At 46.2% G+C, this 15,765-nt stretch overlaps 1 protein-coding gene across 1 annotated transcript in view; it reads right to left on the bottom strand.

Annotated features, from left to right (window-relative positions):
* The window catches only part of LOC144807640 (protein mono-ADP-ribosyltransferase PARP12-like), a 190,040-nt gene that overhangs the window by 45,761 nt on the left and 128,514 nt on the right, over nt 1-15,765 (bottom strand). Inside the window, exons 10-12 of the mRNA XM_078673266.1 lie at nt 7,672-7,768; nt 6,753-6,883; nt 3,622-3,770 (exon numbers count right to left, since the gene is read on the bottom strand). Of these exons, the coding sequence (XP_078529392.1) occupies nt 3,622-3,770; nt 6,753-6,883; nt 7,672-7,768 (377 nt within the window). The remainder of the gene's footprint in view (nt 1-3,621; nt 3,771-6,752; nt 6,884-7,671; nt 7,769-15,765) is intronic.

Here is a 15,765-nt window from a genome sequence, read left to right as displayed (position 1 = left end):
AAGTCTGCGCTGCTCCGGTGGACCCTCCTGGGGGGCCGCGCCCCTCGCCAAGTCCAGCCACCTAAGGTGGGTCCGCCTTCCCCCCGTAGCAGTAATGTGAAGCCCTCTGAAAGTTTGTGCCTAGCGCTGCCACGTGGACCATCCGCCTCCCAAAGGTGTCAGTTCATGAGTTCAGCGGTTCCCTCCAGGCTGTACTAGAGGGGATCCTGTACCTCGGATCTGTCCGGGCGCGGTGTTGCGCCTCTTGGGCCCGGGTCCCGGGGTCTCCGGCGTGTTCGTGGGCCCGCTTCCCAAATGGTTCACCTCAGGGACACCACTCAGCGGGAACCCCCCCTGACGTGCCACCCCCGAAGCGCCCCAGGTCAAAGTGATGTCCAGACCAGAGGAGGGGGTTGGGGGCATAGGGGCCTTCGCTTGCTCCCCGTGCACTGACCTGCGTAGTTTGTGTTCCCCAGCTGGGGGGATGGGATCGCCGGCCCAGTCTCCAGCTCAGACCTCGCTTTCCGCCGCTGCTCCGTCGTAGTGTGGGCGCCCAATGCTAGGAGGGTTGCAGCCTGGTATTTCGGACTTCCCCTTCTTCCAGTCGCCCCCTCCTCTCAAAGCGCTCAGCCCTCGGCCTCCACAGCTCTCACCCAGAGGCAGAATAGTCGGCAGTGGGGAGACGAGACGCCTTCCATGTCCCGGCGGCCGCCGGAGGATCTGTCATTCCTGGTGTGTGGTCCTGGCAGTAGGGGGGTCATAGGATCGCTCCGTCCCCGGCCAGGATCTATTGCGGGGTTCAGGTGGGTGGTATGTCCCCGTGCGTCAGGGTCCGAAGTCGGGACGCCGCAGGGTTTAGGCCGCCAGAGCTCCAATGGCCGCCATCTTGGTGTAGGGGATCTCGCGCCGGCGAGGTTTCATTCCGGATTTGGCCCGTTGTCGGAAGGATTTCCTGGCTTCTTTAGGCAGCGCCGGCTCAGCTCCCGGTCCGATCTTCAATTCCCTGACTTTCTCTCGGATAAGTCGTTATTTACGGCGGATCTAGCGCAGTTTCCCTAGGAGCTACGCCGAGGCACGTCCTACTCGGCCATGCAGTTGGCCACATCTGTGCTTCAACCTTATGCTCACCTGGGAGATATTGGGGCAATTGTTCCATTTCGTCCCAGTGTGCTCTGTCATATCTGGCTAAAAGGCCTTGCGTATTCGCAATGCACCATTGATTTGCTGCCTGAGCGGCTACGTGCTTGCTAGAAGCGTCAATTAGTTTGGACTCTTTATCTTGCGGAGGAGCATCCCCTGATGTTTGAGAATTTGCTCTTACGAGAATTCAATATGACTAGGAAATCTAATGGCACTTGTCCTTTGATAAAAATGGGGTCTGTAGGAGAGGCCATATATTTTTTGTCCACTCTAGGCGTTAAGATGCGGGCTCCGACTGGATCTTGAAAAATCTCATCAGCATGTCGTATCATGCCCTTAAGGATGGGAAGTGATTGTGATGACCTGTGTGTAGTTGCCAATGTCTCAAACAAAAAATCTTCTAGTGATCCTTTGTGGAGCTCAACCCCATGGTAATGTGCAGCCCTTGAATGAGTTCTTGGTGTGATGCATTGTGGTCTGGAGGAGATGGTTTGGCTGGCTAAAGGTCGGGATCAGTATCACCTGGTGTTTAATCTGTCCATGGGTCTGTTGGAATATTCATTCCCCCATCATCTGCATCATCATTGTCATGATGAGATTGAGGAGAATCCTGAGGTGTAATTCGCAAAGGATTCTCAGGTGGTGACGGAGGTGCTGGAGATGGAGGTGATGGTATATGAAAAAGACTTGTAGCTACAGACTTTCTATTCAAGAGGATTTTGTAAGTGTCCTCTTCTTGAAGCATGCGTTTTCTGAGGTGGCTTTACGTGAATATGGCCTCTTTTGCTTCGGATCGGGCGTTAATGGAATAGTGTCTAATTTCGGGTCCAAAGGGGTCTCAGTGCTGATGTATTTAGTGCCGACGGAGGCTGGCCTTTCGGTGTGGAAGGTTTCAGCTCGGAAGGCTGTTTGTCTTTCCGCACAGAGTATTACAGCTCCAAGCCGGACTTGTGCATGGAACCGGAGGTGTTCGGGCTCCGAGAAGGACTTTTGTCGACTAGGTGCCGAGCCGGAAGGCTTGACTGGTAGTTTGAGTGTCGGCCCGGAGGTGGGGCGTCGGACACATCATCTCGGTACCGACCTTGGCCAGGAGGCAGAGGTGGTGCCGAAGCCTTGTGTTTTTTCAGAGCTTGTGGGGGGCAAGGGGTCTTCGGTACACACGTCACCTTGTCCCTGCAGCAGTTCTTCGGCGTCGAGGTCTATCTTGAGCTCCGAGTCTGAGTCTTGTTCGGAGAAGGCTTCCTCCTCCTCTGCCACTGATGCCTCGATGTCTTCTTGGCCGGGGTCTTCACCGAAGATGTACGGCGTGTGTTTGATGCTTTGACACTGCATCTCTTGAAGTCGAGCCTGACGATTGCAAAGAGTCTTTTTCGATCGGAACGATCTGCAAGCGTCACAATCTTCTTTCTTGTTCTCCGGAGACAAGCACAAGTTGCACACTTTGTGTGAGACAGTGCGTGGATACTTCGCATGGCACTGAGGACAGAATTTAAACGGAGTCCGATCCATCGGTGGAGCGCTGATCGGGTGCGGTTAGGCTTTGCAGGCCGTCCACAAAGCTTTCCGATCGAAAGTCGATTCCGATGTAGAAACGATACGCGGAGAAGTGGGAAATGCGTATGGAAACAATACTGTCAATGGTAGACAGTATTGGGCATCCAAGGGAACCCGATGAATGGTTTTGAACCAGAGCGCAGCAATACACGTTCAAACCCGATGGCGGAAAAAAACTGTATAACAATGGAGTTGATGACCATTCGCATTATCACCGAAAGGATGAGTCAGCTTACCTCGTCACTAGGAAAGACTTCTTCGAAGAAAAACTACTTGCAAACATCCGAACCCAACACTAGATGGCAGGAGTATGCAAAGCATGTGTATCTACAGCATACATGCCTAGAACAATCCATTACAGGCATCATGCATATTGTTTGTAGATTATTTATGAGAAGAAAACCCTTAAAAAGTAACAATTCAATCACTTTTAAATTTGAAAACAATGCATGGGTGGGTGCTTGCTGCAGGCAAGTTTTTTGCAATACCAGTGAAAAAAGTGGCCCACCAGGCAATAAAACAGGCCCACAAACAGGCAAAAAACTGACTGCCCTGTAGGCCAGTCGTACCCTGGTAGTCTCTTTCACTACTGCACTTAAAGATGCCCTCCAAGTCTGAAAATCCAAACAACTAATTAAGATCCAAGATGCAAACTTCTCAATGAAGTGTACACGTGGCTGTCTCTTAAATAAGACACTTACACAGCTGAGAAATTATACTTCAGCCACTGTGGGAATGGAAACTAGCTTGACCTAACTTAATTTCTATTAACATCTTAATGAAATCATAGCCTGTGGGATAAAGACCCATACCAGCGCAGGATGCATGACAAGCTATGGGTCGGTCAGTATAGCATCCGACAGTGCAACTAAAGCTTGGCAGCTGTTTTGTTTGTCGTTCTAGAAGGTGCCCATTCCAGGATACACAAATTCAATCAGTGGTACTCACCCTTTCCATACACAGTCCCATTTAATCCACAGATTCGCCAGTCAAAGTTATTGCGACAGATGCCATCCAAATAAATGCTTTTTGTACCATGGAATAATTGTTTCTCAAGTACTTCCGTCTTGTTCTGCTTCTTCATTGCATCCTTCTGCCTGTGATAAGAAACAAATGAATAGAAGTGCAAAGGTTCCAGAATGAGACATATCAGTACTATATGTGTCCCTTTGGGCCATGTTTAGATGCAGTGGCACTCTGGTATAGCCATTACTGTCTGGTGCCCTTGAGAAATTATCCTAGCTGGGCCCAGTCTTCAGTGCCACTGGTGGCTGCGACTTTAAGTGGTGCCTATTCTACTATTTTACATCATCATGGTGCTACTTCTGTCTACTCAGCTTACACAGTGGTGGCTCCTCCGCTAAGGTGGAAGAACGTCGCTCCACTGCTCATGGAGCAGTGTAAAAAAAAATAGTACTAATAAAAGTTATTTCTGTTTTTATCATTTTTTTTCTGCCAGGTTGGGCGGAGCCGGCAGTGAAGTGGTATGCACTCCTTAGGTGCACACTACTGCTGGGCTAGCCCTCTCGCTGCAATGCAGCGTTGTGATTGGTCAGGCGAGGGAGACTATGTGCTTCCTGGTTCCAGAGAGACAACGAGGAACAACACGGCTGCGGACTAAGCATGGAGGTTAGTGTCTTTTTTATTTTGTAATACCTCTCACCCCCCGCCCGCCTGCCCCTCCACTCTTGTTCCCTGCCAGCTGCTACTGCAGCTACAGCCACTCCTCTTTCCATTCAACTTTGTGTTTACACATCCAAGTTGAGTCTTCTCTTCAGCCAGCTCACCACCCAACAAACAAAAATTAGCAATCTTGGTAACTGGTGATAACAGGTATCTTCCATTTAAAGCCGAGTCTGACGAAAGGCTTTCCAGTGGTCATAACTACAACTGGATTAGGGGTGTTTGGATCATGCCTACCTTTCAGTAGTAATGGCTTTGAAAATACTAGGCTTTGGCAGACAGCACAGAAGGGGATATGCATCACTGCCTCTTGGTGCCTTGTTAATAACGTGCCACTATAAAAGTAGGCCTCGAAAAATAAAAAATGTTTTACTAGACCTACAGGTCTAGTGACTTCAATAATATACTCAACCTCACTGTAAGGTACTAGACCCGTAAACTGGTCTCAAATTGTGTGATCCTAGGCAATCACATATGAGAGGACCTTCAAACATGCAAGTTCAGCTTTCTGCTATTTTGTTTAATAGTCTAAACTTTTTCTCCATATATAATTACCATCATCATAATAACTTTATTTTGATCACCAGGATCTTAAAACTACAAATAAAACCATAGACTCTCACATCTTTTTACACGAAAAGTTAATAAAACTTCAGGAGTTAAAACATCATACAGAATAGTTAATGCACTCGCGTCCAGATCCACACTGTTTTGGTTATTCACCTACTCAAATAGCCTTGTATCAGAGGGGAGGAATTCATATAGAAGGGGGAGAGGAGTTGGCCAAACGGCTCGGGCGGTTAACCTCAAATCTGGGGAACTGGGTTTGAGTCTCGGCAATGACGCTGAACATCCTGTGATTCTGGGCAAATCACTTAATCTCCCCGTGCCTAACTAAAATGAATGTGTCCTCATGTAATTCATCTGGTGCTATGTAAAGCGCTCTGATACCCTATTCGGGTCAAATTCGCGCTATATAAATCTCTGTAAAGAAAAATAATTTAAAAAATATATATATATACACCATAAGCCCCTCACAAGAGGGAAATCCACCAAACCAGTCAACAGAAGACCATATAATAAAATATCAAAACAGTAATACACGTAAAATAGATTGAAGTAATGCTACACAGCAGCCAAGTTATTGACTATCCAACTTGGTGTGTGCAAGTTAGCAATAAAGTGCCAAAAAAAGATCACATTCTTTTCCAAGGCCCATCTCTTTATCATCCAATAGCAAGTGCAGCATGAACAGTAGATGGACCATATTCGAAATGAGACAAATTATTACCACCTATTCTGTGGCTTGCATACCCTTACTTTGCCAGTTCCAGACTGATATAAAAAAAATTGCAATACAATATACCGTCAATCTACTAGTGTCTGTGCTATGGATCCTAAAGGCCTCAATATACCGTCTGGTGCCCATTTTCCTACAATAAGAATCTAACCCACATAAGGGGCACACATGACCCCTGACTTGCCTCTTAGTTCAACATAGTTCAGCATTGTCATCAGGACAGGGGTGGAACGTTTCTCAATTTATGTTTAAAAATTCACTTGTAATACATATATTACTAAAGCATGATGTGATAGCGCACTGTCACTGATAAAAAGCTTATTTGCTATTGAAATTGCCTCAAACTTTCCCACTAACATGCAGTTTTACTGATCAAACTATATAGTATATAGACAATTTTCATCCAATTAAAATCCTTTTTTAATCACACAGTTACAGAAATGGGCTTTTATACTTCTGAAATATATTTTGAAATGTTTTTTTAAAGTTTACAAGCTAGCTACATGTAGTGTGTTAGAAAACAAACTGACATCCTGCAGCTTTTCATTTCACAAGCTTTTTACAGCACAATTGTCAGACAGCTCTCTTTACAAAATCCTCTAACTTTGCAGTCAGATAAAGAAAAGCAAACACCAACCTCCAGGATAAATTAAGCAGCAAATTGTAAGAAGCCATAATCTGATATTTGACTTCTGTCTCAAAGCAAATGTTATCAGATTAAAATGATATTTAAAGCATCTTTACTGCTCATTCGCTTTGAGTGAACTGAACACCCGTTCTTTGTCAGCTCGCCAGAACGGGCAAGTAGGCCCTAAAAAAGCTTGCCCTGATAAAATCCGACTTGCCATAGCAAGCGGGCTCATGGATTTCTCAAGGCCTGAAGAGAGAGTCCTTTTGAGCCTCCAGCCTTGCTGGCCAGTGCTGTTCTAGTCTTGTGTGGCTGCTCACTGCTCCCTTGGAAGAGTAACATGACAGCCATAAGCTACCCTGGCTGCTATGAAGATTTATTAGTAACAGCTCTGGTGATATTCTCTGCCATCATTTCTGAAGCACATTATTCATCTAGGAGCTGTGAGAACTGAAATACGTTACCTACATTTGATAGAAATTCCAGAGAGTAATGTTCTGGATCCTCTGAACCTTCGAGATAGTGTGCTGCGGCATGGTCTTTTTGAAGGACTTCTCAATTTCCTTGAATTCCATGGAGTGCTTCCTGACCTCCACCAACTGTAAGACACAAACATCTTTTGTGATTCTGCAATCTGGAGGGGATGTAATCCACTCATTCACAATACAAATCTGCTGAGTCACATTACGGATGATCATCAGCTTATCTACAACATAAACATTGACTATAATACTCAGAGCAACTTCTGTGCATAGTGCAGCGACTTTTTTAATGTCTTGGTCAAACTCAGAAGAGTGCTGCATAGGTAAGAAGGGCAGAGTAGTAACAGATGTTGTAGAAGACTGCTACAACTGTAGAGCTCCAGCCTTTTTGAATTTTTTTAAATTTCTTGTCATAGAGATGAAAGAAATAAAGACTGATCTCCTGGGCGGTGTGTTATGACTCTGCCTCTGGCTGTGCAGGCTGCTACATCTGTTCACTATTCCACTGCTTGTTGAGAGGAAAGGATGTAAAGAGCACAGCAGAGTTATTGTGATTGCATTTAAGAGAAATTACTTTTCAAAACAGTAACCTGTTCTGTTTTTGAGTGATTAACTACATAGTTTGTCTCACTCACATAAATGCAAATTAGATGCAGATTCAAGACTGATTCAATAAACCAATCTGCATCCATATGACATAAATTGAACTGGCATTCTCACTGGTCACTTTACACAAAATATCAATTTATGCACATATAATTCTCGTGTTGATCATTCAGTGCAAATCGTTCACCTCTTAGTGCAAATGCCAATGCAAAATTGACCATTCACCAGTGCGATCCATGTAATACAGCCTTTTTTACTACTGCCAAAAAGTGACTTTGGGGAAGAATGCTAGATTATACCTTGTATCCCACGTCGGGTACTGCTGTGCTGTCCCAGGATCCTGGGATCCCTTTGGTTGAAGAAGCTGCCTGATTTGCTGTTACTTTAGATCTGGTGCTTAAAAAGAGAAATGAAATGCCAAGGTAATATTGCTGATGCATCTCCTAAGTATCTCCCCTAATGCATGCTTCAAACATCTTGCTTCTTCATCCCACACATTAAAATGTACATCTGCACCATGCCTCTTTTTGAACCTGCTGCTGTTTCCCACTGAACCAAGACCATCTTATGAATGTGTGTATCACAGCTGACAAATTTTCATGCAAAGCATATCACTTAGATTCAACCCTGGCGTGTTGGCCAATAGCACTAACATTTAGGGAATTGTAGTTGGCATTCCTTAGTACCAACACAGGACCTCTTCTTCCAACATGTAAAGGCTTGAAGTAGGAAAACCAGGCCTTGCTGCTGTGGCATGTGACAAAGCGCAATGTGGCAACGATGGTGTTGACATAGGGAGGACATTGAAGAATACTGAATAGGACAAGGCCCTAACCTTTCCCCCGAGTGTCTCCAGGAACGCCAGCTTTAAGAATATACAATACCATATCCTTCACAGTGCATACTTGACCCCTGCACAATTCAACCGCTATTTTACCATGGCAGACCTGCGGTGCCCTTGCTGTAATTCAGGGGACGCCGACCTCCCCCCATATGCTATGGTGCTGTCCGGCCATCATCCTCCTACTGAGGGGGGGCGGGGAGGAGGGGAGAATATACTACACTCTGCGAGATTATCGAACTGCCATACATATATACATGGTAGGCCTGCACACTGGGCATTTTTAATCAATCATCAGGTGGCTTTTAGAGCACGACTACTCACCCATAAGGGTCTCAAGGTGGTGGGGGAGGAGGGGGTGACTGCTGGTCCATCGAAAGCACTGCGGTTCAGTCAAAGAGCCATGTCTTGAGGTCTTTCCTGAATTGAGGCAGTGACAGTGATTGTCTGAGCTGAAGATTGCTGCGAGGTAGGAGAAGGATTCTCCTCCAGCCATGGTCTTGCGGATATGTGGGACGGTAGCCAGGGCAAGTTGGGCAGAGTGGAGGTCTCTAGTGGGTGCGTGGAATGCGAGGTGATGGTTAAGGTACGCAGGTCCCGCGTAATGTAGGGCTTTGCAGGCGTGCATAAGGAGCTTGAAGGTGATTCTTTTGTTGACTGGGAGCCGGTGGAGGTCTTTCAGGTAACTAGTGATGTGACTGCGGTGGGGGATGTTGAGGATGAGTCTGACGGAGGCGTTCTGAATGCTTCTTGAGGAGTTTTTGGGGGATGCCGGCGTAGAGTGCATTGCCGCAGTTGATTCTGCTGCTGATGAGTGTGTGGGTGAAGGTCTTTCTGGACTCCATAGTGATCCACTTGAAGATCTTTTGGAGCAGGCGTATCATATGGAAGCAGGATGATGAGGCGGCTTTGAACTGGCGTCTTATAGTGAGCGAGTATTCCAGAATAATGCTGGGGTTCCGTGTGTGGTCTGGGGTTGGGAGGGAGTTCCAATTGCTGCAGGCCACCAGGAGTATTACCAGGCAGAGGGGGAGGAGCCCATGTTGAGGAAATCGGTCTTCTCGGAGTTGAACTTGAGGTAGCTGTTCTTTATCCAGGTGGCGACAACCTTCATCCCGTTGTGAAAGTTGCTCTTGGTGACTGTGGGTTCGTTGATAAGAGATAGAATCAGCTGGCTGTCGTCGGTGTGGGAGAAGATGTTGAGTCTGTTCTTCCTGACGATGGTTGAGAGCAGGGCCATGCAAAAGACAGTGGGGCAAAGGGAGGAGCCCTGAAGCGCTCCACAGCTGATCTCTGTGGGCTCAGAGGAGAACAGTCGTAGTCTGACTCTCTGTGTTCGGCTGGTGAGGAAGGAGCGGATCCATTCCAGAGCTTTGTCGCGGATGCTGGCGTCGTGGAGTCTTGTGCATAGGGTGCAGTGGGAAACAGTATGTAAGGCAGCTGAGAGGTCCAGGGGAAGAGGGCTGCAGTTCCGCCTTGCTGAAGAAGGATGTGGACTCCGCTTGTGGCGGCGAGGAGGCCTGTCTCAGTGTGGTAGTTGTTTTGAAGTCGGATTGGTCCAGGATGTGGTTCGCTTTGATGAACTCAGAAAGTTGCGCGTTGATGGCCTTCTCGATGACCTTGGCTGGGAAGGAGCGAAGAGAGAAGGCTGTGAAGTTCTTGAGGTCTGCCGTGAAATAGTCAGTACATAATCGCTTCACTGGGCTGGTCCTTTTGCTGGCAAAAAGGACACTTGCACTACAATGAGGGGCCCCAAATGCTCCTCCGCTGGTGGCATGCCAAGTGCAGAATGTAAATGGGGAACAGTTGAAGGGACCACCTTCCGTGATGAAGAAGCGTAGTACCTTCATAAATGCCTAATTTCCAAAGAGCGGGACACACTTTTGACAAATCTTGCACCTCATGCTCCCAGATTATCATCCCCCGTGAACTTGACTGCACTGCAATCCTACCTTAGAGAAACCTAGTGTACATCCTCCCTACTATTCACTCGCGCCTGTGTACACTCACCAGCACCTTTTCTTTCTCCCCTCCTTGGAGCCCATCTTTACCTCTCGGCCTATCCCGCTCTTTGTATATTATATGTACTAATATCCATTCTTCTGACCACCATTAACCTTCCCACATTTTTGCCTGCCTCCAAGCCTCCCCCCCATACCCCGCTTTCCAACCTCAAGTTGTGGATTTTATCCCCTGAAGTTGCATTGGTTCTTGTCGTAATGTACTTTGCTTATAACACATTGTAACATGACATAACTACCCTATGTTTGACCTTTTTGGCACTGACATAATACAACCATAATCAGGATATTGAGTTTCTGAAGGTGTTTCAAACCTACTGCTTATTTTTATGATTGACTATTCTGGGAATCTTCTTGCGAGACTGTGTTTATGTTTCCAATAAACTCTATAAAAACATTGAAAAAACAAATATGTGGTAGCTATGCTGTATGGACATATGCTTCAGTCACAAGACAGCACATCTACCCTACCCTCCTTAGCTTCGAAGCAGTGAAACCTGTTTGGACCTTTCTTACTTTACACATGAGATCACTGCTATTTTTGGGAGATGAGGGACAAGCCTGATCATTCCGAAATGGACACTGCTCATGATTAACTGAACTAAGACATTTAACTTTTTTGCACTGAATACTAAACAGCCTTCGGGCACAATGAGAAAAGTACTAAGCCAAATACAAAACAGTGACTTTGGGACAAATAAAATACATTTTTGTACCCAGAGATAAAATGCAGCTAGTTGCCAATCAACACCGTATGCCGCAGCCAGGGTTTACTCCAAAATGAGCCTGGACGTTTTTTGAGTCGCAAGGTAAAGTGACTCTTCCTCTTGGTGATAATGTGCAGGGGCATAGCCTCGATTGTTTCACTGTTTTCCCGCAGGCGAGTGAGAATGAAGTACAAGAATCAGTAAAGATATGTCCATGCATATGAAAAGGTCAAATCGAACTGCAATGGCCACAGGTGTCCGGGGAGGAGGGTGGGTGCATGTGAATCTACAGCACTATATTCCAAGAATAGATGCTCACAGAGTAAGTAGCATAAACCGTTCGAGGCACGTGTAGCTGTAGATACACATGCTTTGCATAGGCAATAAAACAGTGCCCTCTAAAAGCAGTGGCTAACCTGTGGCCATTGCAGTTTTTTGGAAAAGTGTATGTAGCACTGCCTGACCCACATTAGCTTGATGGCGTGCTAGAATATCCACACAATAATGCTTGGTGAAAGTGTGTGGTGTAGACCATGTAGCTGCTTTACATATGTCAGTCATTGGGATTTTGCTTAGGAAAGCCATGGAAGCCCCTATTTTATGAGAAGAGTTTGCTCTAGGGGGTGTACATAAGGAAAATGCTACTTACCAGTATGCATCTGTTCTTGGCATGTAGAGCTGCAGAGTTGCACACTATGCATAGATTGCCACCTAGTGTTGGGCTTGGATGTTTGCAGTTTGTTTTGTTGTAGAAAAGTCTTTGGAAGTCACGGGATAGGTGACTCCTCCTTTGGATGATACTGCGCATAGTCATCGGCTCCATCCCCAGATTGTTGTTCGCCATTAGGGAAGTGATGGAGCTGTATGAGAGATAGTAATGTCCATGTGATATGTATCTAATTAAGATAATACTGGAACAGATAAAGGTAGCCGGGGAGACGGGTGGGCGTGTGGAACTCTGCAGCTCTACGTGCCAAGAACAGATGCATACTGGTAAGTAGCATTTTCCGTTCGAGGCATATGAGCTGCAGATTACACACTATGCATAGATTACATAGCAGTTCCCACACCTAGCAGCGACCACCAGTATCTGTTGCAGTTGCTTGAAACAGAGTCTTTAGTACAGCCTGGCCCACAGTGGCTTATTGTTTAGTTTGCACATCTACACAGTAATGCTTTGGGAATGTGTGCGGTGTAGACCATGTGGCTGATTTGCATATGTCATCTAGGGGAATGTTCCCTAAGAATGCCATTGAAGCCCCTATCTCCCTGATAGAATGGGCTTTTGGTGGGATTGTTAATGTGCGTTTGGCTTTTTGATAACCTATTTGTATACATTTAACAATCCACCTAGTGATCCTTGATTTTGAAATGGGATTGCCTTTATGTGGTGGTGAGAAAGACACAAAAAGTTGTTTTGTCTTACGAAAAGTTTGTGTCCTTTCAATGTAGTACAGTAATGCTCTCTTGACATCTAAAGTGTGTAGAGCTCTTTCTGCGACTGTTTGAGGCTGCAAGAAAAATACGGCCAGCTCAACAGATTGATTTAGATGAAAAGGGGAAATTACTTTTGGAAGGAATTTTGGATTAGTACGAAGAACCACTTTGTTATGATGCATTTGCAGAAAGGGTTCCTGAATGGTAAATGCTTGTAGTTCACTAACCTTTCTGAGAGACGTAATGGCTACTAGGATAGCTACTTTCCAGGTTAGAAATTGCAATTCGCATTCATGTAATGGTTCAAAGGGAGGTCCCATTAACCTTGTGAGAACCACATTTAGATTCCACACTGGTGCAGGTGATGTCTTGGGAGGAATTATTCTGTTGAGTCCTTCCATGAAAGCTTTAATAGCTGGCACTCTAAAAAGAGATAGATGTTGCCTATTTTGCAAATATGCCGCAATGGCCGCAAGGTGTAACCTGATAGACGTGTAGGCTAAGTTACACTTTTGAAGGTGCAATAAATATCCAATGATGTGTTGAATAGACACGTCTAGAGGATTAATTTGGTTGGTCTGGCAGTATATGACAAACCTTTTCCACTTAGCAGCGTAACATGCTCTAGTGGTGGGGCGTCTAGATTATTTGTTAACGTTGGGGGAAGGTTGAGGTAACCAAACTCTATGACCTCAGGGGCCAGATCGCTAGGTTGAGCTGAGCTGGGTCCGGGTGTCTGATCTCTCCATGGTTCTGCGTTAATAGGCGTGGAGACAAGTTTAGTTTTTGGGGTGGTACTACAGACATCTGCAACAGCGTGGTGTACCACGATTGTCTGGCCCAAGTTGGAGCGATTAGCATGAGCGTTAGGGAATGTTGCTGTAGTTTGCGTACCACTAATGGAAGTAGTGGGAGAGGAGGAAAAGCATACGCAAATAGTTTTGACCAGTTCATCCATATCGCATTGCCTTTGGACAATGGGTGTGGGTATCTGGCGGCAAAGTTTGGGCATTTTGCATTTTCGTGGGTGGCAAAGAGGTCTATTTGAGGTTGTCCCCACATTTGAAAGAACGGATGAAGAACTTGTGGATGAAGTTCCCATTCGTGGATTTGCTGAGTTTGTAGACTTAGCAGATCTGCCATAGTGTTTTGTACTCCTGGGACGTGTTGGGCTAATAGGATGATCTTTAGTGGTATAGCCCATCTCCATATCTGCTGTGCTAACTAAGAGAGCTGCAGAGAGTGTGTCCCTCCTTGTTTGTTTATGTAGTACATAGCTGTCATATTGTCTGTGCGGACTAAGACAGCTTTGCCTGACACTTGAGTTTGAAAAGCTTTTAGGGCTAGAAACACAGCTAGTAACTCCAGGTGGTTGATGTGGAGTAGCTTTTGTTGCGGTGTCCACCTGCCTTGCATGGTGTGGTGCAGGAGGTGGGCTCCCCAGCCGGGGAGCGATGCGTCCGCTGTCAAGACTATCTGAGGAACTGGCTCTAGAAACGGTCGCCCTTTGGAAAGGTTTTTGGTGTTCTGCCATTGCAGAGAACGATGAGTCAGACCGTCTACCAACACTAGGTCTGTCAGTTGACCTTGAGCCTGGTTCCATTGGCGTGCTAGGCACTCTTGAAGTGGACGCATTGTCAATCTTACGTGAGGTACTATGAATATGCAAGATGCCATCATTCCTGCAAGTGTTGCGGCTTGAATTTTGTATGGAGAGTTTGTACACTTGTTATCCTTGCTGGAGAGGGATACGCTAGTGTTAGTTGGGTGTTTATTGGAGCGCCGAGATACTGTTGCATGTGTGAGGGTTGTAGATGCGACTTGGTGTGATTTACTGTGAATCTCAAGTTGTGAAGCAGTTGAATGGTAGCCTGAGTGTGTTGTACACACTGGCTGTATGAGCTGGCTTTTATGAGCCAGTCGTCCAGATATGGGAAGACATGAATATCGAATAGTTTCTTACCTGTCGGTGTAGTTTTGCAGCTTGAAGATCTTTCTGGATTCACTATGCTGATCATTATTCCGCGGTCTTGTGGTTGGGTCCGGATTCATAGTCTTTTCTTTCTTTTTTTTTTTTCCGTAGCCCAGGTGGGCGTCGCCGTCCCACCCTTGGTGTATTTCCGGTGACATCGGCACGCTTCCTGCGGAAGCTCCAACTCCTGGGCGCCATCTTCGGATTCTTTTTTCTCTTGTTCGTTTTCTTACCGAAGTTATGGCAATGTTCAACTAAAGTATTTTCACCGCTTTAACCTTTAAGGCTTCTTTTTCAAGTATTTTCCTGGCTTCAACCACCTTTTCTCTCCAGCCTCATCTTTCTGGAGGAGGTGGGTGGGTTCGCTAGTGAATCCAGAAAGATCTTCAAGCTGCAAAACTACACCGACAGGTAAGAAACTATTCGTTTTGCAGCATGAATCTTTCTGGATTCACTATGCTGTGCATAGACTTTGTAGCGGTTTATCATGTTTGTGGCGGCTGGGTGGAAGATGAGCGTTGGTTATTAAATATGTGTTGAAGCACCCTTTGTCCGACTTGTGCTTCCTTGTTCATCTGTATATCCACACAGTAATGCTTCGTGAACGTGTGCACTGAAGCCCATGTTGCCGCCAGGCATATGTCCTGAATTGGAGTGTTAGCTAGGAAAGCTATTGTAGCTCCTTTTATCCTGGTAGAGTGGGCACGTGTCCCCTCTCTTAGTTTCTGTCCTGCCCGCTTGTGGCAGAACTGTATTGTTTGGGCGATCCATCGCGCAATTGTTCCTTTAGTTACTGGTTTCCCCATGAAACTGTTAGCGAAGGACACAAAGAACTGCTTTGTTTTCCTGTGATCCTTCGTTCTCTCAATGTAGTGCATGACTGCCCTTCTGGCGTCCAGAGTGTGCAGTGCCCTTTCAGCTTTTGTTGCTGGTTTTCGGAAGAAACTCGGTATCTGTATAGTCTGGTTCAAGTGGAACCTTGACATCACCTTTGGCATGAAGTGTGGGTCCGTTCTCATCACCACCCTATCGTTGTGTATCTGTATGTAGGGTTCCTGTAGCGTTAGTGCCTGCAGCTCGCTCACTCTGCGCAGTGAAGTGATTGCTACCAGGAAAGCTGTTTTCATGGTCAGCATTTCTAGGGAGGCCTTGTGAATTGGTTCGAAAGGTTCCTTCATGAGTTCCGTTAGGACTAGGTTTAGGTTCCATGCAGGTGGTGGCACCCTCTTTGGTGGTGCGATCCTCTTTGCTCCCTCTAGGAATCTCTTAACAACCTGTGAAGTGAAGAAACTCTTGCACGTTTCTCCTCTCCTGTAAGCGACTATCGCTGCCAAGTGAACCCTCAGTGAGGATGAGCTTAGATTTTTGTCGAGCAGGTGCGTGAGGTACTTTAGCGCTGTCGAGTCCTTCTGCAT

Source organism: Lissotriton helveticus, chromosome 1_1 (genome assembly GCF_964261635.1).
Source record: "Lissotriton helveticus chromosome 1_1, aLisHel1.1, whole genome shotgun sequence".
Classification (NCBI taxonomy): domain Eukaryota; kingdom Metazoa; phylum Chordata; class Amphibia; order Caudata; family Salamandridae; genus Lissotriton; species Lissotriton helveticus.
This window is presented reverse-complemented; position numbering and strand designations above follow the sequence as displayed.